Source organism: Drosophila albomicans, chromosome X, assembly GCF_009650485.2.
Source record: "Drosophila albomicans strain 15112-1751.03 chromosome X, ASM965048v2, whole genome shotgun sequence".
NCBI lineage: Eukaryota > Metazoa > Arthropoda > Insecta > Diptera > Drosophilidae > Drosophila > Drosophila albomicans.
In genome coordinates, this window is record NC_047627.2 from 29,729,236 (window position 1) to 29,751,931 (window position 22,696).

General features: G+C 35.1%; 1 protein-coding gene across 1 annotated transcript; it reads right to left on the reverse strand.

Moving 5' to 3' along the window:
- Positions 1-7,310: 7,310 nt before the first annotated feature.
- On the reverse strand, positions 7,311-17,861 carry LOC117565583 (protein yellow). The gene is made up of 2 exons (XM_034244783.2): positions 17,382-17,861; positions 7,311-8,909 (listed from the first exon to the last, which is right to left on the reverse strand). Exons 1-2 carry the CDS (start codon positions 17,620-17,622, stop codon positions 7,510-7,512), a joined length of 1,641 nt encoding a protein of 546 aa, XP_034100674.2. The 5' UTR covers positions 17,623-17,861; the 3' UTR covers positions 7,311-7,509.
- Between the last annotated feature and the right edge of the window lie 4,835 nt (positions 17,862-22,696).

Here is a 22,696-nt window from a genome sequence, read left to right on the forward strand (position 1 = left end):
TTTTTGATAATAATATCGCACGGTTTTTTAATGAACATTTTTTCCTATATTTTGAATGTAACCACAGTATTTTGTTAGTATATTTATTACCTTTTTAGTATTAACTCGGTATATTATGAGAATTATACCGCAAGGACTTTCTTTATGTTGGCATATTTTTTACTGTATTCTACATTTTGAATGCAATTTTAGTATTTTCTGGTATACACAGTATTTTGCAGTATTTTGATAATACTACTGCACGACATTATTAAGGTATATTTTGAGAAAAATCACGTTTAATCGGTATATTATTACTCTATGGTATATTTTGAAAGCAATTTCAGCATTTTTAGTTTATTTAGCATTTTGTCAGTATTTATTTGGTATATTTTGAGAATGATAACTCCTGATTTTTGTTTTTTTCTTTAAATTTTTATATTTTTAGTATAATTTCAGTATTTTTAGTATATACAATTTTTTTTGTTTGCAGTATTAATTCAGAAAATAGATAGCAGATATCTCACTCGACTGTAGTTTTATTACATGTCGAAAGTTTATTAATTGCTGGTTCAAAATCTTTATTAATAGGTGAAATATATGTTGCAAATAATTCCAAGGCAAACTCAACTCGCTTACAGCATATCACGTAGTCGAGTTGGCTTTATCGCCGCTTTCTTACTTGTTTCCCCACTGGCTGCATTTACATTGATTGTATTGACGAAATGGAAATTTGTCAATTCTCACCTGGCAGCTGAGAGATGAGAGCTGAGAGCCTGCTCGCATATTTGTGGTCTTGTGGCAGCTACTAAATTGAACTGAATTAAATATATAGCTGAGAGTCTGAGCTTTTTCTTTGCGGCTTTTTGCAGACTTTCAGTTTTCGAATGCGGTTGACCCAGAGCCAAGGTCGCAAGCAGCTGAACGCTGGCACGGGAGGGAAAGCAGAAGAGAAGAGGAAAGGGAAAAGGAAAGAAAAAATGGGCATGAAAAGTCTTTAAGATAAGTTGCGAGTTGCGTTTCGAACAACTCAATTGCAATTCAATCACAAGCAGCGGCAGCAACAGTTTATCAATGGGTTTTATCGTGTCGCCGAGTACAAGAATAACCTTTTAATTAAACCATGCAACAGTTATTGCTGAGGCGACAACGATAACAAAATCGTTTGACGCTCGCTCTCATCGCTCGTTCACGCGTGTTTGTCATATCGGAAACCCGACTCTCGACTCTCAACCGAACCGAATCTCCGTCTGAAACCGATTCTGAGTCCTATCCGCATTTCATATCCGACTTTGGGCTATGCCACATTTTATCGTCTCTCTCTTGACCACGATGACGATTGTCGCACGCAGCGTTTGCCTCGTTGAACACTGCACTTGCGTTTTTATCAATGAACGATTGAGCCAAAGGTAAACCCTAACTCTCAACCCTAAACCCAAACACAAACCCAAACACAAACCCAAAACTCTAAACCTCAAACTACAGCGAAAAAAATAAGAGTATATAAAACGCTCTCATGAATGAATGAAACTGTTGCCTTCTGGCATTTGGCAAGCGATTAGATTGCGACTGCGTTTTGATACCCAGTAAACAGAGAAAGCCGAAAGCGGGTAGAACTGACGAGACTAGAGAGAACTGAACTTGAATAGCAAAGCAATGGACTGAGATTGTGTTGAGAATCATGTGGAATATAAAATAATTAAGAACTTGAAATTAGTAAAAAGTAATTCAGATACTTGATTTTGTTTATTGTATGAAAATATATGAAAATATTATTAGAGAACTAAATAGAATATAAAATTAATATAATATAATACGAAACTTTAGATTGTTAAAATTTAAATAATATAATACTTTCCTTGGAATACTAAAAAGTGATTAGAGATTTTGCTGCTTAAATTTGTTATTGATTTTAATAGAATAGCATAAATAATATAATATATTAAAGATTTTTATAATATATTAAATTTGTATTTTATTTATTTTTAGAAAAAATTAAAAAGCAATGATTGTAAAATAAGCTGATGGCTTGGGAAGCAGTCGAAATCAAGTAAGTGTAAAATTTTTGAAGGCTATTCTTTTATTTGAATTAATTCTTTAACTTTAATATAGCTGAAATTGATTTCAATTTATTGCGTAAATTATGAATTTCAATCGAAGCTTATAGAAAAAAGGGAAAAGCGTTTTCAAAGATTATTCTCTAAATTGAATTAAACTAAAATCCTGAGCCTTAATAGACAGTTTTTTGAATTGCAACTTTTAATTGAATTTTTAGTATACATGTTGAAATGATAGTAAACGTTTATGCTAAATAGAAAAGCGTTTTTATGATTATTATTTTCATTAATGAATTAAATCAAAATCCAGTATTAATAGACATTTGAAGAAGCTGAAATTGAAGTAGAATTACATTTGTTGTATAAAAAATATGAAATGAATTGAAGAAGAATGGTTTGCTGGCATTTCAACTAGTCATAGAAATGCTTCAGCTTTAATATTATAAAAAATTATATAGGGTAGAAGGGCAGTGTTGCTTGTCATTGAGTTTGAGATTGAGGCAAGTGCATTAGTTGCTGTTGCACAGCTGCATTCGATTTGATGATCGAATGGCAAAAGGAGGCAGGCAGAACCGAACAGAACAGTCTAAAGGCAGAGACGAAGGCAGATGAAGAGGCGGAGGATCTACCTGAGAGATACACGCGTATCAATGGCCAAGATACAATTGTATCTCATACTCATCATGTGTGTGTGTGTGTGTTGCTTGGACACACGCGACACACTTGTCCAGCCAAATATCCGACTATCAGCAGCATTTTTTTTATGCGCTTGCCACCAACAACGCAACGTGGAGAACTCTTCTTCTTCTTCTTCTTGCAATGCAATGCAAACAATTTCTTTAGTTGTCCTTTGATGTTGTTTTTTGTTGTTTTTTGTTGGTTTCGTTTAAATGTCAAGTCAATCAAGATAGTTTTCGCAAACTGAATTGAGCGATTAAAATGCACTTTCTTTTTATATGTAGTTGTGTTGTTTTTTTTTTTTTTTGTATTTTCTTTACAGCTTCTTTTATGCACAATGCCATTCAATGAGTATTCAGGTTTATTTCTGTTTAACGCATTTCACGCCTTCACTTTTTACCGCTGCCATCAAAATCAATTACAACTTAGTTAAAAGACGCATAAAAATTGTTTACGCGTCGCTTTTAATTGAAAAAAATACAAATCTGTGCGATGGCGAAACGAAAGACTTAAGCAACGAACTTGCCGACTGATGACTTAAGCAACGAACTTGTCACAGCGGGTCACAATTGTTGTTCGTTTGATTGTGTGTGTGTTGGTGTGTTTTTGCTGTTGCCACGCCCCATAGCCAGCGCCCGCTGTTTGTTGGCGCCTTCAATTAAGTAGCTCTATTTACAGCGGATGAGCTGCAATAACAACAACAACAACAACAACAACGAGAGAACGTCAAGCTGCTGCTCAATCAACAGCGGAAGCCATAAATGGCAGCTTGTTATTAACGCCGTCTAGCAGCAAATTAGCAACAAGCAAAAAAACTGAACTGAAAACTGAAAACAACCGCCAAAATCAGCGGCCAAAAGAACCGCACAAAAAAAAAAAAAAGTGCAACTAAAATCGAGCGCAAATACTCGCGATTTATTGCATTTGAATAAGCGAAAACCGTCACTAATGATAGTGCTCAAACAGTCAGGGAAAGAGGGGAGAGAGGGAAGAGGGGAGCAGAGGGAAAGGGAACTAAAAGTAGGAAGAGTGAAGAAAGGAAGAGTGAGATAGGGGGACTAAGAGCAATAAGAAGGGAAAGAGATGAGCGGAGAAGGGCAGGAGGAGGAAGAACTAAGGGGAGGTGGAAGAACTAAGAGCAAGAAGAGGGGTGACAGAAGAGAGTAGGAGTCGGAAGAACTAAGGAGAGGAGAAAGACCTAAGGAGAGGTAGAAGACCCAAGAAGAGTTGATAGAACTAAGGAGAGGTGGGAGAGGTAAGAGTAAGGAGAAGGGAGAGAGAGGAGCGAGGAAGGGGAGGAGGAGAAAGGGAAAGGGGAGGAGGAAGAACTAAGGGGAGGAGCAGGACCTAAGGAGAGATGGAAGATCAGGAGAATTGGAGGCAGGAGAAGGTAGAAGAGCTAAGAGGTTCTTCTCTCTAAAGCTACCTAAATATTTGTTTAAGCTGTCAGTGGAGAGGGGAGCAGATGAAGAGAGGAGGAGCTAAGAGCAAGATGAGGGGAGAGAGAAGAGCGAGGAGGAAGGAAGGAAGAGGAACTAAGGGCAGGAGGAAGACCTAAGGAGAATTGAAAGAACTAAGAGTAAGAGTGAGAAGCTAAAGACTATCTCAATATTTGTTTTAGCTGCCAGTCAATGAAAATTTCTATAATTTGCATGCGTGTTTTTTTTGCTGCTGCTGCTGTTGCTGTTCAGGATGCGCTCGCTCTAAAGCTCTTTTAGAATCCTGGCCAAGCGCTGCCCTATGTAAATCATGCCACAACACAAACCGCAAATTAGCCACACGTATTCCGACTGCCGATTGCCGACTGTCGACTGTCGACTGCTGCTGTCCAATTCCAGAGTACGTTTCTCGTTAACTCGATGCGATGCCTTGTTGTTGTTGTTGTTGTTGTTGCTGGTTGCTGGGCTGCTTAATGTTTTTCAATAAATTTTCAGACACGATTCGCGCGATTCACCACGATTCGCGGGGGGCTGGGGAGGGGAAAGACGAGAGAGGAATCGGAATCGGAATCCGGCAGCGTCAGACGCGTTAATAGAGCAAGTGTTGTTTTGCTCACTTTTGGCGTTAAGTGTTTCGCACAGCAGCCGCAAGGGAGAAGGGAAAGGCAAGGGGAGGGGAGGGGAGGGACAACGGCAGTTCGTAATCAAAAAGTAAATAAATGCCGGCCAGAGAGTCTTGAGCGTTGCTGGCTGCTTGGCTTTCGCCTTGTTTGTTTTGCTTGTCTGTTTTTCCCATTGCGAAAGTCACAAGGCAAGTGTGCCACGCCCACAATGCAGCACGCCCGCCCGGTCGCCGGCATAAATCATGCACCTAAATGACGCAAAGAGAGTGAGAGAGAGAGGGAGAGAGGGGGTGGCGGGTTTGGCAGACATCGCTCACAGGCAACTTTGCTGAAGCAGAAGCTTCGCAGCGCAGTTTCCCCCTTTGTAATTATGTGTGAATTTTGGCACAACCAGCGCGATGTCTCCCCCTTCACCCCTCCCCTTCCCCCCTCTTTGCAAGACAACCCAGTTGCCACTTTAGTAGCTGCCCATTTCGGTTCGTTTTCGTGGCGGGCGTGTGCATGCAAATGACTTTGGGATGCGGCGCCGACAGAGAGAGAGAAAGAGAAAGAGGCAAACACAACCACAAAAAATAAATGCATTTATATTCGCCAACAAAAAAAAAAAGATAAAACGAGTTTTTAGTGCTCTACAACGATGCTGCCGTCAGCAGTATTATGAATCAATATTCACATTTGAATGCGTCAGTGAGTGAGTACAGCTGCCATTCAGTTGTGAGTGCCACTTAAAGCAATAGCCAAAGTGTGAGATTTTTCCATTGCGAGTATTCTGAGCAGTGGGCAGCCTAAAAGTATGCTGCAGTTTTTGTTTGTGTTGCGTGGGTCGCCATCTAGCGGCCTTATTTAGTACTGCAGTACTAAGTGGAGCGAGCAGCTAAAAGTATGCTATGAAAAGTGAAGCCTAGAATTTCATACATGAGAAACTTAGAAAGATGTTTTTAGTATGCAATACTAACTACTCTACTTACTAAAGTTAAAAGATTTGATACTATTACTTAAATATATTTATTAACATTCAACAATGAATGCTTAAATGAACCATAATGCAAAAAGAATTTGTAAATTCACAGCACAATCAATTGAGCAATTGAAAAGTTCAATGTAACCATAGAATTTGATTTGGAATGTAGCATTCACGTCTAAGTTTTGTTGTGCCTCAATAAGGAAATCAATAAAATATTTTTGATCATTGTGTGGGGCGCCAACTAGCGGCCATATTTAGTACTGCAGTACTAAGTGGAGCGAGCAGCTAAAAGTATGCTATGAAAAGTGAAGCAACAAATTTGGATGTGAATAAGCTTAGAAAGATCTCATCACATCTCTACTCTAAAATTAAGTGATTTTATACTATCAATTAAATATATATATTAATATTAAAAAATGAATACTTGACTACTAACTAACTTGAACTAGTAAATTAATATCACAATGAATAAATATAGAAATTGATTTGATTTTTTTTTCAACTACAAAATAACGATTTATAACGTGGCATTTATTTATTATATGTAGTAATAGAGATAGAAGATTAATGTTATTAAATGCAGAAATTTAGGTATTTTTAATCTTTTTGGAATAGCTAACCTTGTGGCAAATCATTTTCTATGGGTCGTATTTGCTTTTTTCTGACAATCTGGTATATTTTGCAGTCTATGGTATATTTGGAATGTGGTACTACATCAATATTCTAAATATAGCCTTTGGTATATTTTTTAGTATTTTTGAGGTATATATATTCGGTATATTATGAATGTAGCATTATATCAATAAACCAAATGAAGTCAAATATAGTATATTTCAGTATATTTGGTATAACCAAATATAGTATATTTTAGTATATTTGGTATATCTTGAAAGTAATACAATATCAATAAACTAACTATAGCCTTTGATATATTTTTAGTATTTTGCAGTATTTTAATTTAGTATATTTTAAATGTGGTACTACAGCGTTGTTTTGCTTTTATTCAATATACCAAATGAAGTCAAATATAGTATATTTCGGTATATTTGGTATAACCAAATATGGTATATTTTAGTATATTTGGTATGTCTTGAAAGTAATACAATATCAATAAACTAACTATAGCCTTTGATATATTTTTAGTATTTTGCAGTATTTTAATTTAGTATATTTTAAATGTGGTACTCCAGCGTTGTTTTGCTTTTATTCAATATACCAAATGAAGTCAAATATAGTATATTTCGGTATATTTGGTATAACCAAATATGGTATTTTTTAGTATATTTGGTATATCTTGAAAGTAATACAATATCAATAAACTAACTATAGCCTTTGATATATTTTTAGTATTTTGTAGTATTTTAATTTAGTATATTTTAAATGTGGTACTACAGCGTTGTATTGCTTTTATTCAAACACTAGACTGTAGCTCGTAGAATCAATGAAAGAATTCCAGAATCGATAATTATGAATTGAAATAAAAGAAGCGACACAAGTTGTTTACAAAGATTTAATTTATTTATTTCTTACATGACTATAATGCAGATAAAATAGACAGCAGAAAAAAAAAAAACAGAGACATGAATAGTTGGCAATTCAAAAAAAAAAAATACTTTATGAGCGTGTTTGTGTGTGGGTGTGTTTGTTTGTTGGTATGTGTGCATCAAGTAGAAACAGTGCTGAAGTGTGAAGGGAACAAGGGCGTGGTTAGGACAGCGAATCCTTTAGTGTCGGGTGAAAGCAATTCATGGAGCTCTGCTCTTCTATCCTTAGCCCTGATGATGATGATGCCACCAGCCGGATTGGCGGGCATTCACATAGCTCTTGAGCGCCTCTCGCTGCTGTGGCGCCTGTGGCTGATGTGTGGGAAAGAGATGCGGTCCGCTCGTCTCGTAGTTGATGCCGTTGTGCTGATTGAACACATACGCCTTGGGCACATCCAAACCTCCGTTCGCTGAAGTGGAAACACTGACGCTTGAGACTGGCGATTGTCCAACGCCAACGCCAACGCCAGCGGCTGAGACGGCGGGCAAATAGGTGCGCGGGGGCGGCGACGATGGCGTCCAGCTGGTGGAGAGCTGTGGCTTCTGCGGTGGTCGATACGGCTTGTAGATGGGCGTGACAACGGCGGGGGGTTGTTGTTTGGGCAGCGAGACCGCATTCGAGGGTCCATAGGCATTGTTGCGCAGATCACAAACGGTATTCTCGATGAGGGCGCCCAGGGGTGCGGTGTAGATGCGGAAGTTGACATCGCTGTAGTCGAGATCGGAGAGCAAAAAGACCGGCATCCGATCGGATAGAACCCAAACGTTCTTGTGCTCATCGATCTTGACGTCGGCGGGGAATACCAAGCCGACATCATCGCGATCAACGATGCCATGGAATTGCGGTGTATACGGCATCGATGAGTGCCAACATCCGATGGCATTCTGATCGATCAGATTGAACAACTCGACACCATCGTCGCTCATCACACGCGCCGTTGTATGCGCATTGCTGCCACGCTCATCGAGGGCAATGAACTCATGGTAACTATCCTCGGTGCGCGATTCGTCGCGCAGAATGCGTGTCGAGACAGCGAACTGACGATGACTGGCCAACGGACTGAAGTACAAGGTGCGATAGCCATCCGATCGGATGGGCGACAACGCAATGCCAAAGATGCCCTCTTCACCCCACTGGAAGTTCAATCCGGCAATGTTGTAATCACCGCGCAGGGGATCGGGGAAGAAATAGGAATGAGCGGAGAAACGCCACGATTTGTTCTGTTCCCACGAGTAGGCAATCAGTCCGTAGCCCAATTCATCCGAGAAATACGCGAATGCATCGTCACAACTCTTTCCAATATCCACAGCGATGTTGGCAATAAACGTATTCGGGTTCGTGTCATCGCTACGCAACTCATATCGCCGAATGCGTGTGTTCGTGGTCAAATCGAAGACATTCACAGCATAGGGACAGGGATTCGTGGTCGTGTTTCCGATTCCCACGGTGCCGGTGTCGAGCACCCAAAGACGGCCGCATTCATCGACTTTGATGCGATACGCTGTCGTTATGCTGTTCGCGCAATCTCCGGCCGTATTGCTGCGCCAATCCGGATACGGTATCAGCTCTGGTGAGCCAGTCAAACTGTGATCCATATTGATGTAGGTCAGTGTGGCCGGAATGCCTGCAATGAACAGAGAGAGAGAGAGACAGAGAAACACGGCAAATTAGTTAATTGCAATTAGTTGCAAACAATGTGCAATTATCGTTTGTTTTAATTTGATGGTAATTGCAAACACCGGTAAAAAGACAATGACATCTGTTTAATTATATATTTGCATCATCATAATTAAGTACACACAACTAAGGCATAGCAAAGGAAGACAACAGCCAAGACAGCAACCAATAATACAGTCGTGATAGCAGCCAAGGTAGCCAAGACATCAGCCAAGACGGCAGGCAAGTCAACAGCCAAGACAGGAGTCGAGACAGCAGTCGATACATTAGGCAAGGCAGCAGCCAAGACGGCAGGCAAGACAGCAACCAATAATACAGTCGTGATAGCAGACAAGGTAGCCAAGACAGCAGGCAAGTCAACAGACAGACAACCAAGACAGGAGTCGAGACAGCAGTCGATACATTAGCCAAGGCAGCAACCAAGACAACAGCCCAGATACCAGTCAATACAGCAGACAAAACAACAACCAAGACAGCAGCCAAGAAAACAGCCAAGAAAGCAGTCAAGATAGTAGTCGAGACATTAGCCAAGGAAGCAGCCAAGATAGCAGTCGAGACAACAGCAGCAACCAAGACAGTAACCAAGACAGCAACCAAGACAGCAACCTAGACAGCAACCAAAATGACAATCTATGTCTGCACGAGATGGACTATCAAAGACAAGCAAGCTATCACAACGAGCACAACTTCATCATCTTCATTCATAAATATTTTATATCTATATCACATATTTGATAAACTATTTAAAACCATACCAAACACAATACACTAAACAGCAGCTAAGACAGCAACCAAGACATCAACTAAAACTGTATCCAAAACAACAGCCAAGATAGCGGTCGAAACATCAGCCAAGATAACAGCAACAGAAGCAACCAAGACAGCAGCCAAGACGATACGCGACATCATCATTTTTATTTATAAATAATTGATATTTATATCACATATTCAAATAGCAAACACAATAAACTAGGCAGCAGCCAGACTGCAGACAAGACAACAACCAATAATATGCTTTGGTTAGTGACAGCAGCCAAGAAATCAAGAAAGCTGCCAAAGCAGTCAAGAATTTTAGTAACAACAGACAAGACAACATCTAAAACAGCAGCCACGACAAGAGTCAAGACAACAGTCGTCAGCAGCCAAGACAGTAGCTAAGACAGCAACCAAGACAACAGCCAATACAACAGTCGTCAGCAGCCAAGATAGCAGTTAAGACAGCAACCAAGACAACAGTTGAAACATCAGCCAAGACAACAGCCAAGATAGCAGTCGAAAGATCAGACAAGACAACAGCAACAGCAGCAACCAAGACGATAAACAATGTCTCTTTGAGACTTCATCATGTTCATATATAAATAATACTATATAAATATCAAAATATTTATATCACATATTCGATGCACTATTTAAAGCAACAGCAAACACAATAAACTAGGCAATAGCCAAGACAGCAGGCAAGACAACATTTAAGACACCAGCTAAAAGCAACACCAACAATTGTCAGTAGCAAAAAGATCAACACAAATAACGGATATAACATCACAAGTATTTTCATCATCATCAAAGTCTTAGTATTTGTCATGTTTGAGCCATGTTTAGCTTTGACTGTCGCATTTCCGCTCCAGTTGACGCGTTTTGCGGGCGTTTGTTTTGCTGCCACCTGCCATTCTTGGCCAACTCTGTAAACGTCTTGCCTAGATCCTCCTTCCCGTCCCCTCCTCCGACATCTTCCCTTCCCCCAAACACAAATTGTGTTTACAATTCTTTCGTTGCGCTTTTATTGCACATTAACTCCGACAATTGTTGATTGTTCCTGCTGCTGCTGCTGCTGCAACTTGCTTGCTGACTGCATTTTGACTTCATTAACTCGATTACCAGCATAAGATACACATCGCTTGAGCTCTGTGTTGCCACGCTGTTTGCCGCCGTGGGGGGGCAATTGATAATCACCAAGTTGTGGCAAGTTGTGGTGTGCCATACATAATTATCACTTGATACCCGTTTGGCAGCTGGTTTTGTAAATTGCTAAAACATTGAATATTAGTCGTGGTATTCTACAATTGGTATTTGAATTGAATGTTTAAACAAATATAATTACATTACGATATTTTACATTAATCGCCATTGCACGAAATTGGCTTGAAGCTAACTTTAAGATTTTCTAATTTATATCAAAATTCTTTTTTTTAGATTGCAAATTTTAAGTATTTTTAAAAGAACTTTCATATTACATAAAAGAGTATCTTCTCATACAATATTTTTGAATTTCTGTCTATTCGCTACATTTGATTTTTATTTACTATAAGTTCAGTCTGATACCCAAAGACTTTACTTTCAATTTAGCTTGAAACTAATAGTTTAAGACTTTATATTGATCCTTTTTATATTGCTTATATATAAATTAATACATTGAAACTTTGTTAAGCGAATTATTCTATAACATATAAAACAAACTCTAATATATTATATGTAGAATATTTCTTGGTTTTTTATCGATTTTTCTTTTCTAAAAGTGAAGTTTGGTTAACAAAGACTTTACTTTAATAGTTAAAGACTTTATGATTTCATATAACAATATTAGAGTTTTTTTTTTCATAGAATATCTTTGGCTTGCTATCGATTTTTCTTTACCAGAAATACAATTTATTAATAAAAGATTTTGACTATATTTTGGTGATCGATTTTCAGGCAGCATTTAAATCAATTTCAATTCATATCAAATTGAAAATAAATAAATGCAATATTCGTATTTTCGTTGGAATTGAATGCAAACTTTCAATCAATTCAAATGAAGTCAAAGATGCTTAACTTGAAATTTTCTCCAACTTTCCCACGTCGAGTTTGTGGCAACAATGTTGCAAAGTTGATGCAGGTGGCATTTGAATGAATGTGATTGCTAAAATTTGATCCATTAGCTTGCTCAACTTCAGCACAAGTTGCATGACAGTTTCAATCAAACTCGTATCAAAGTTGAGCACACTAAGTGGATTTTTGATGTGTTTTTTTGTTGTTGTTGTTATTAGTGTAACGACTTGGCAGGCAATTAACTAGGCAAGTATCTTAATCTGAACGCTAAGTGGAGGATCAAATGTCCAACAAGCTGTATCCTGCATCCTGAATGAACATTTAATTTAATGATGGAGTTTTTGTTAACGCTCGAAAGCGTGGTAAATTTAACGTTTTTCTTCAATTTTTGGCATTGGATGCTTGTCAAGGCTGTCAAGCGAACAAGAGATCAAATGTCCAAGTGATCAAATGATCAGGCGTTCAACTGGTTGTTGGCAATCTATTGAAATTTCCTGTTGAATGCATATTGCAGATATTTTGCCACCTGTGTGGTGCAACTTGTTGCCTGTTGCCTGTTGCTGACATCTCTCCACAAAGAAAAACAAGTAAGAAAGCTACAGTTGAGTGTACTCGACTGTGAAATACTCGCAATAATAGTGCGGTATTAATATACAAACAAATATTTGAAATGAATATATAAAATTATTTGAAATATACCATAATCAATATTTAGTATTTTGCTTGACTGTATTATCGGTATTGTTATACAAATATACCAATAATATACCAAAAATATACCAAAATCAACAATTGGTATTTCAAACGATTGTGAAATACTCAAAATATTGGTGCGGTAATATTCTAAACATATATCAAATGAATATACCAACTATACTAAAATATACCATAATCAGTGTTTGGTATTTCAATTACAAAATATACCAGACTTTTAACCAAGGCACTCGGAATAGTGCGTGAAAAATATATGAAATAAATATATGGTATATTTTGATATTTTTGGTACATTTATCTATTATATTTGTATAATAGTATCGAGTATCTTACAGTGAAGTGAAATACTACACTTGGATTATGGTATATTTTAGTATTTTTTGTATATTAATACGGCAAATACCAAATATTGATAATAGTATATTTTAGTATATTTTGATATTTTTGGTATTATGGTATATTTTAGTATTTTTGGTATATTAATACAGCATTATGTTGAAGTCGATCGCACTTAAAATGTCGAAATACCAAATATTGATAATAGTATATTTTAGTATTTTTGGTATATATTTGTATATTAATACGGCATTATTTTGGAGTCGATGGCACTTAAAATGTCGAAATACCAAATATTGATAATAGTATATTTTAGTATATTTTGATATTTTTGGTATTATGGTATGTTTTAGTATTTTTTGTATATATTTGTATATTAATACGGCATTATTTTGGAGTTGATCGCACTTAAAATGTCGAAATACCAAATATTGACAATAGTATATTTTAGTATTTTTTGTTATATTCATTTGATATATTTTTACATTCGATTGATTATAGTATATTTTGCTATTTTTGGTATATACATTTTGTATATATATTTTTGTATATCTTTTGACACTTGCTGATGCTACCCTTCTATGCTTTAGATACCTCGTATCAAACACCGAAAACAGAAAAATGTTTAAAAAGCAATATCAAAACAACGCGCGGTGGCACATTTGATAAATCATTAACAACGCTTAGCGCATTTGCAAAATGTGAGCGTGTTAGTGAATGTGTGTGAGTGTGTGTTTGGGTTGGGGAAAATGGAAATGGCCAATGAATTTAGCGAAAACATTGAAACTTGAGAGCAAACAACCAGTTTGTCAAATAAAATCAAATAAAGCAGCACATTAAAAGCTAAGCTCTGAACGCTCTGGCGATCGGTCGATCGATCGATTTGTAATTCAATTGGTTTGGTCAATTGCAATTGCAAATGACATGACAGACAATTTGTGCCGACTTCGATTCTGTGTTTCGTATTTTATTTTTAAATAATGTGAGAACTGCGATCGAGCAAACATTATTCAAAAAATCTGTCGTGTCGCATAAAAATCACAATAAACTGAAAATATATTGATTCATTGATACACATTTGATTGAGTACAACTTGTCATTTGTTGTCATTGTTTGTTTGTTGTAATTATGAGTTTTACTTTTGATTAGCTAATTGATCTCTCTGTGTTGTTGTCGTTGTTGTGGCTTTTGTGACTTTCGCTCTTTCGCTTCCATTGAAGCGAGAGATCATTGATTGTTGTGGCTTTTTTTTTTCGTTGAACCCTCTACTCATTACTCGATTTTCGACCTTCTGGGCCTAGCGGATATTAATGCAGACATTGGCATTCCAATTTATTGTTTTTTGTTTTTTTTTTAATTTTTTGTGGGCATTGTGTTTGCCATTCTTAAGTAACCAAGGCCTAGGCTGGAAAGTTACTCAGGGATTAGACCCAAAAAAATATAAAAATGTAAAGTGCTGTCGAATGAGATTTTATGAAAAGCCAAAGATTAGACAAAGATAAATTGCTGTTTAATACAAATTTGGAGACTCGGAATTTAAACAGTTCAAATGGGAATTAATTCAATTTTAGCTTAAACAGAAATTTATATAACTAAATTTGTTTTGTTGTATTTTAAAAGTAAAGAGCAATAAAGTATTATTGAAAATATTGTAAAGTGCTGAATATTTAAATTTGTAAAATGTATTTGTAAACTAGGGAAAAATGCTGAATAAGTGAATAGGAAAAGAGTATTTTATAAATATTTTAAACGAAAACGAATTACAATATTTGTGAAATAAACTTTTTCTATTTTAATATTCAGCAGTTTCCTATATTTTGCAAATACATTTTTTTAGATTCACAATTTTTTAAAATACTTTTTTCTATTTCCTTTTTTAGCAGTTTAAAATATTGTTAAATACTTTGTTTCGCTATTTACATTTTTAGCAGGTTACAATATTCTAAAATACCTTTTGTGGGTTCTAAATTATTAAGCAGCTTACAACATTTGTAAAAAGCTTTTTTTTCTTTTTAAAATTTTAGTAGTTCACAATTTTTATGAAATACTTTTTTTTTGCTATTTTAATTTTGAAGGCAGCGAGTCAAATTCAGTTAAAAAATTGCTGTTAAAGCTGAAGTTAACTTGATTTCAATTTAACTGCTTAAATTTCAGTCTCACAATCTGTATTAAACAGCAATTTATCGTTGTTTTATCTTCAACAGATTAAAATATATATAAAAATACTTGTTTTTCTTTTTTAAATTTTAAGCAGCTTACAAAGATTGCAAAATACTTTATTTCCATTAAAATTTTTTCAAAATTATTTATTTTTCATTCAAAATTTTGAGCAGTTTAAAATATTTTCTAAAATACTTTTTTTTGTTTAAGTTTTGAGCATTTTCTAATATTTATTTCACAAATTCTTTTTTTCCATTGAAAATATTCAACAGTTTACTTTTGGAATACTTTTTTTGTATTCACTTTTTCAGCAGCTTGCTTTTCTCCAATACTATTTTATAATCACAATTTTCAGTAGTTTACAGTATTTTGTTAAATACTTTTTTCTTTAAATAAATGTTTCTATTTATATTTTCAGCAACTTTAATGAATAGAATTTATTCTCGAAACGGAAGATTGAGTCATAAAAGGTAAGTCTTGAGTATTAAATTTGAATAATTTAAACAAAGTCTGCACTACTTTTGCTTCATTAATGCATTCGATATCGATTAGTTTAATTGATGAATTTGCATTCTGAATAATTGCAATGCAAATATTTTTATTTGGTGGCCACACAGAGCAAAAAAAGAATAGATGAGGTTAAGCCAACATTCGAACTCAAACTCGAACATTCGAATACGAATATGAATGCGAGTATTCACACTCGTTGCACTCGAAATGCAACTCTCACTTTGCCAGCTAAACGCGATACGCGATACCTACTTATATTTATATTTAATTTTGTTTCGTTTCGTTTATTTGTTTTTTTTTTCGCATTTGTAACGGTAAAGCTATAGTCAAGGCTATGAAGAAGCCTTCACAATTGGCACTTGTTATTTATTTCGTTATTTATTGGTTCGTTTTGTTTTTGATGAAGAACCAAAATCAAAACCAAACTCAATGCCGCATTCATTCATTTAAACACTTTGCTTTTGTTTTCTGTTCAATTACATTTATTTGCTAGAAATTGGTTTTATTTTTTAGGGAAATTCTAATGCTGGGTTTATTATTTGTTAAATTATTGGCTTTTTCATATTGTTGAAATATTTGTTTAGTAGTAGATAAAGTGGTATAATGAATTTAAAACCAAGAAATACTAACATTTGACATTCGCATTTTCATAAAAATTTTTCTTCATAAATATTTTTATTTGAAAAAATAATAATTTGCGGAAATATTTTCTAATGTATTTCATATGATCTACAAATATTTGTTTTCAGCAAAAACTCAAATCAAAATAGTTTAAAAGCACAGTTTAAAGAAGCCTTTTTTAATAAATTTGTAATATGAATTTTAAACTTAAATAATTTAAAATTTCATTTCATTTTTTGGTGAATTTGTAATACGAATTTTGATCAGCTTTAACAGCATTGAGAAATTAATAAAAATAGACTAAATGAATATACCAAAAATACTAAAATATACCATAAATTATATTTGGTATTTCACTGAAATAAAATGTAATTAAAGTCTTGAGTTCAAAACAGATTTAAGAAAGAAGAAAAATCAATTTTAATAAGATCATTGAGAAATTAATAAAAATATACTAAATCAATATACCAAAAATACTAAAATATACCATAATCAATAAGTGGTTCACTCGATTTTAAGATACTCGACATAATATATTCAGTATTATTATAAAAATATACCAAAAATACTAAAATATACCATAAATTATATTTGGTATTTCATTGAAATAAAATTTAAGAAAGAAGAAAAATCAGCTTTAAGAGCATTGAGAAATTAATAAAAATATACTCAATGAATATACCAAAAATTCTAAAAATATACCATAAACAATATTTTATATTCCACTAATATAATATGCAATTACTCGTAAGGACTTGAGCAGAAAACAAGATAATTGCAGGAGGAAAAATCGAATTAACGGTTTGACTAGATAAGACAAGATAATTTAAAGAAAAAGAAAGATCTAAATCGACAAAAAATGCGAATTAGCTAATTAAAGCAAAGCATCGAAAACAAGTGAAAAATTGCTTGAATTCTTGCGTGTGGAATTAGCCAAGACTGCTCTGTTAGCCTATAGGCAGATTGTCAGAGATTAGCCTCAGCGAAGACAAGTTACCAAAAACAAAACAAAAAAAAAAAAAAAACTTGCATAAATTGCAGCAGCAGCTAACTGTTTGTTAGTCAGCGTTAACTGTATTCACTTGATCAATTTGTATGCTCGACTGTGTCACGGGGGAAAACAGAACGAAATCGGAATTGGAATCGCGAATCGCGATCGCGAATGTGCGAAAGATTTCCTTTTGAAAAGCTTTGCTAATGATGACCAAAGCTGGAGGAAGTCTCTATTTGTTTTTTGTTTGTTTCCACATTATGGATCTATTCAACTTACCATCACGCCAACGGGGAACGGTGACAAACAGACGATTGCCAAAGTGCTCGACGCCAACGGGCAGAGCGTTCTGTGGAATGTAATCGCCGGTGGCAATCGCTTGCTCCTTCAGCCTCTCGCTGGGGAACGCAAAGTCCAGTTGATTCCAGCTGTAACGCTCCTGCAGCTTGTACGCAGCTTGCGTTAGGCTGACGCCGAGCAACAGCAGAAGAAGGATGTTTTTAATTGCCTGTGCGTACATGGCGTATGCGCAATTTAATTAGTTCACACACACACACACACAAACTCACTGAGCAGCACACACAACAACAGTAAAAAAAAATGTGTAAAAGCAAGTGTTGTCCTTTAGCTTTTTTTTGTATATATATTTTTGTGTTTTTTTTTTGGGTTTTGAAGTTTGTTTTATTGGAAATTTGAGGACTCCTTTTTTTTTTGAGTAGTGTGTAGGGGGGAAAACTCAGCTCAAGCGGCTGCCGCGTTTCTGACTGTTTGGCCATAATTTAGCGTCGACGTTTTATATAAACTTATTTTGCAGTCAGCGTCGACGTCGACGCAGCCAACGCAACGCAAAGCAGAGCAAAGCTGAGCAGAGCAGAGCAACGCCTCCTCTTCGGCGAGGCTCGTTTTTTTGCGCTTCGTCTTCGTTGTCTTCGTCTTTGGGGCGCAACAACTTCGGCTACGCTTCGGTTTCGGTTTCGACTTCGGCTTTGGCTTCACTTTGTCTTCAACTTCCACTTCGGCTTCGGCTTCGAGTTGGATTTCGGCTTCACTTTGTCTTTCTTCCATGATTGATTTTCACGCATGTTTAGATCTGTCGCTGCCGCTGCCCCGCTGCTTGCCTCCCCCCCCCCCCTCTCTCTTCACCCCACACCGTTGAGCAATTGCAGTACCGTTTAATGAATTCGCCTTTTAATCAAAACATGGCCAAACTGAAACTGAAACAAAAAAGCGGGCAAAAAGCCACCCGTGACCTAACTGACCACGGCCCCTCGCCGACGCCTTTCGCTGCGTTTTGCGTTTTGCGTTTTTAATTGGCCTCAGTTTCTTACCGCCTTTTTGCTCGCTTTATTTGACTTTGATGACTCATCGCCGAGGGTCAAAAAAAAAAAATAGTAAAGCGCGTAGTTTCCGCCTAAGGTGCCTGATTACATACCCTTCACTGCCCCAAAGGTTCCTCTCACACTCCGATGCCATTTAATTCTTTTACTCGTTTTCTTTTTGATCAGAACATTTAGTTTTAGTCAAAGTTTTTCCGGGAATTTAGGCTGTTTTTCCATTAACAACAAAGTTTGCGGAAATGTCAATGAATAAAGTTTATTAAGATGAGAAAAAAATTATATTTAAACCGAAGTTACTTTATTTGAAATAATCTAGACTTATAGTTTTATAGTTGACCTTGGGGGAAATGAAATTCAATTCATACAACAATATGTTTCAATTAAGTTCCATTCAAATAAAAAACTAGTATGCAAAAGTTTTCAAAATTTCATGTTATGTTCAATTTTAATTTTTATCAAAAAAAAAAAAACAATTGGCAAATTAAAAACATTACATACATGTGTGAGCAATTTCATGTAACTCTAATAATATTACTAACAAAGCATATATATTTTATTTTATATCATTTTATTTCTATATATAATTTTATAATTTATAATTGTGTTTACTTTAAATTATAAAATTAAAAACTAAACAAAATCTTTACGCAGAAGTAGAAGAAATTTATTTTTATTTTGAATTTTTACTGATAATTTTATATATAGGAGATATTATATAGGAGATTTTAAAATTATTAAAAATGTTTTATATATAATTTATACTTTGTATACTTTTATTATTTAATTCAAATTAAACTACAAGTTATAGAAAAAAAAAACCAAAGCATTACCCAAAAAGGAAACAATTCTTTAATTTCATACAATATTATTACAATGACATTACATTTTTTTGTTAATTTAATTTTTTATGTATAATTTTATGATTTTTAGTTCTACATTCTTGCATTATTTAAACTACAAAACACAAATAGGAAACAACTTAATTTTTTATTGATAGCTAAAATAATATTATGTATCAAATAATTTTGCATAAGCAGCTGAGTAATTTACTAATAAATGAGAATTTTAAAAAAGTGAAAACTTAAATGCGATTTAGCTCACAATTTTATTAACTTCATTTTGAAATTGTCATTGTTAACTTCCAAATGAGAATGAATTTAAGATTCCAGTACTATAAAGTGCGCACCTTCGTTAACAAATAAAAAAAAAAATATGTGACAGTTGTTCTCAAAATGGCAATTAAGTCAAATCAAGTTCAACATTTCGTATTTATCTTTAATGTGCAGCTAAGTGTTTGAGGCATTAATTTTGTATAGAGTAAACTTGATGCGTTGTTCAACAATTTGCTTTTTCTGCGATTGGCAAAGAAATAAATTGTAATTGCTTTTTTGGGCAAATGTTTTTTTTTTTTTGGAATTGTTTACGCGTGAACCGGAGCTCTAATCTCGCAGCTTAGAGACAAGCTCTGTCGTTGCTATGCTTTAGGGCCGTCGATCAATAGAGCTAAGCAGGTGTGTATCGGTGTGTGTAGCTGTATGTGTGTGTGTGTTTGGCTTAGTCAGCATTGCAGATAATTATCTTAAGATTATGCCAATTTCTCATATGAAGCATTGATTTATGCAGCTGCCTAGAATTTTGATGCTTTTGATAGCTAGGTGAGTGAAATAAACTTACTTTAAGGAACTAAGCTGAATGCTATGGTTGTTGTTATTGTTATATTCGCTACATATAGGGTAGAAGAGTATTATAAGAATGTGCCTCCAGGAAATGTATTTAGCAGGCAGAAGAAATCATCTCCGATTCCATGAAGTCTATATATACTTGATCAAGTCGAATCGATATAACTATGTATGTACATCTGTCTGATATATTTTGTACTCTATGGTATATTTCGAATGTAGTATTTTGGTATATTTTTATACCCGCTACCCATAGGGTAGAAGGGTATTATAACTTTGTGCCGGCAGAAAATGTATGTAAAAGGTAGAAGGAGGCATCTCCGACCCTATAAAGTATATATATTCTTGATCAGCGTCAACAGCCGAGACGATATAGCCATGTCCGTCTATGAAACACTGGATCTCAGAGACTATAAGAGATAGAGCTCTAATTTTTTTTCGACAGCATTTGTTATGTTTGCACGCAGATCAAGTTTGTTTCAAATGTTTGCCACGCCCACTTCCGCCCCCGCAAATCAAAAAAATCTAATAACAAGTGTAATTTTAAAGCTAAGGTTGTGAGTTTTGGTATATAGAATAATAACTAACTAGTAGTTATGATTCCTGAAAATTTGGTTACGATCAGATAAAAATTGTGGAAGTTATTAAAGAAATACTTTTGTATGGGCAAAAGCGCCTACTTACTAGGAGTCTGAGTTGCTTTGGCCGACAATCTGGTATATTGTGCCGTTTATGGTATATTTTGAATGGTATACCAAATATACCATTTGGTATATTTTTAGTGTTTTTGCAGTATATTTGGTATATTTTTAGTACTTTGCAGTATATTTGGTATATTTTGAAAATGATACCGCAATATTTTGTCTTTATTGAAAATGGGTAGCGGGTATCTCACAGTCGAGCACACTCGACTGTAACTTTCTTACTTGTTTAGTATTTTGATAGATCATTTTGGTATATTTCAAGAATAATAAATAGTGTTCTATCAATATACCAAATATAACATTCTGTATATTTTATATATTTCAAGAACAATACAATATTTTATCAATATACCAAACATAAAATTTAGTATATGCTAGTATTTTTTATTTGGCATTTAGCATTATATGGTATATTTTGAATGGAATACTATGTCAATATACCACATATAGCCCTTGATATTGTATTTTTGCAGCATATTTTTGGTATATTTTCAGAATAAAGTTGTCTTGAAAATGAAAGCTCGACCACTAAGAGCAAACATTAGTATTTTCTCGGCATATTTTTGGTATACATATATGTTTATTTTGTTTCAATGAAAACGGCTAGCGGGAGTCAGTGGCTTTTTTTTTTAGTATTTTTTCGGTATGTTCTTGGTATATTTGTAGCATATGGTTTTATTGAGTAGGGGTAACGAGTATTTCACAGTGGACCACACACGGTATATTCTAGTATTTTTGCAGTATATTTTTGGTATGTATATGGATATGGATTTATTGTTGATGGGTAGCGAGTATATCATATATATATCTCGGTATATTTCAGGTATATTTGTATATATACTTTTTTAGTATTTTTGCGGTATATTATTTGGAATATTTGTAGAATTTGGATTAATAGAAAATGAGTAGCGGGTATCTCATATATACTTCGGAATATTTTTGGTATATTTATTCGAATATGATTTAATTAAAAGTGTGAAGCGGGTATCTGACAGTCGAGCACACTCGTCTGTAGCTTTCTTACATGATGTTGTTGGTGTTGGGGCCACGTCAAGGTGTTGTGAGTATACATATAACAAACCGATTAAAGTGCCGCCAAAAATGTGGCCGCATTAACGCATTTTCTGCATATGAGCGACACGGTATGTGGCATGTAGCATGAGGCATGCGGCTTGTGGCAGCATTAACCAAAGTGGCAAAAAAATCACCCAAACACTTGACACGACTCGCGAATGAGCGGAACGCGTTGCTGTTGCCGCGTTGCAAATGCAAATTAGCTCATAAATTACATCTTATTACTTTGCACTGACCGCAAAGCCAAAAAGAAGCCGCAGATCATAAAGTGTTTTGATGCGGAATGCGAATGCGAATGGAAATACGAATACGAATGCGAATGCGAATGGTTGTTCAATCATTGAAAGTTGCGACTCAACATCAACATCAAAACATCAGCATCGACATCGACATCAACATCAATTGATTTATGCCTTGCTTCCATTACAAATGTGCCTCACTTTATCATCGACGAACTACGCAACTTTCACTTCACCTTCAGCAACCAAATGCCAATTAATGTGAGGGAGGACAGCAAAGCCAGACGACAGCAGACAGCAAATAGCACAACTGCAGCATATTTGCCAGTTTAATAGACTTGAACAAACTTGTTGTTGCATATTTTTTCATTTGTTTCTAAGCACTTCAAGCTAAGGCTTATGAACTACAAAGCAAGTCACTAACTTTACTATTTTAAATATCCAACTTCTACACAAATATAATGTTTTTTTTTTTGGTTTTATAACAATATTAATATTATTATTTTGTTGATCTTAAAATAAGAATTTTCATCTAAAATGTGGGACTTAAAGATATAAAAC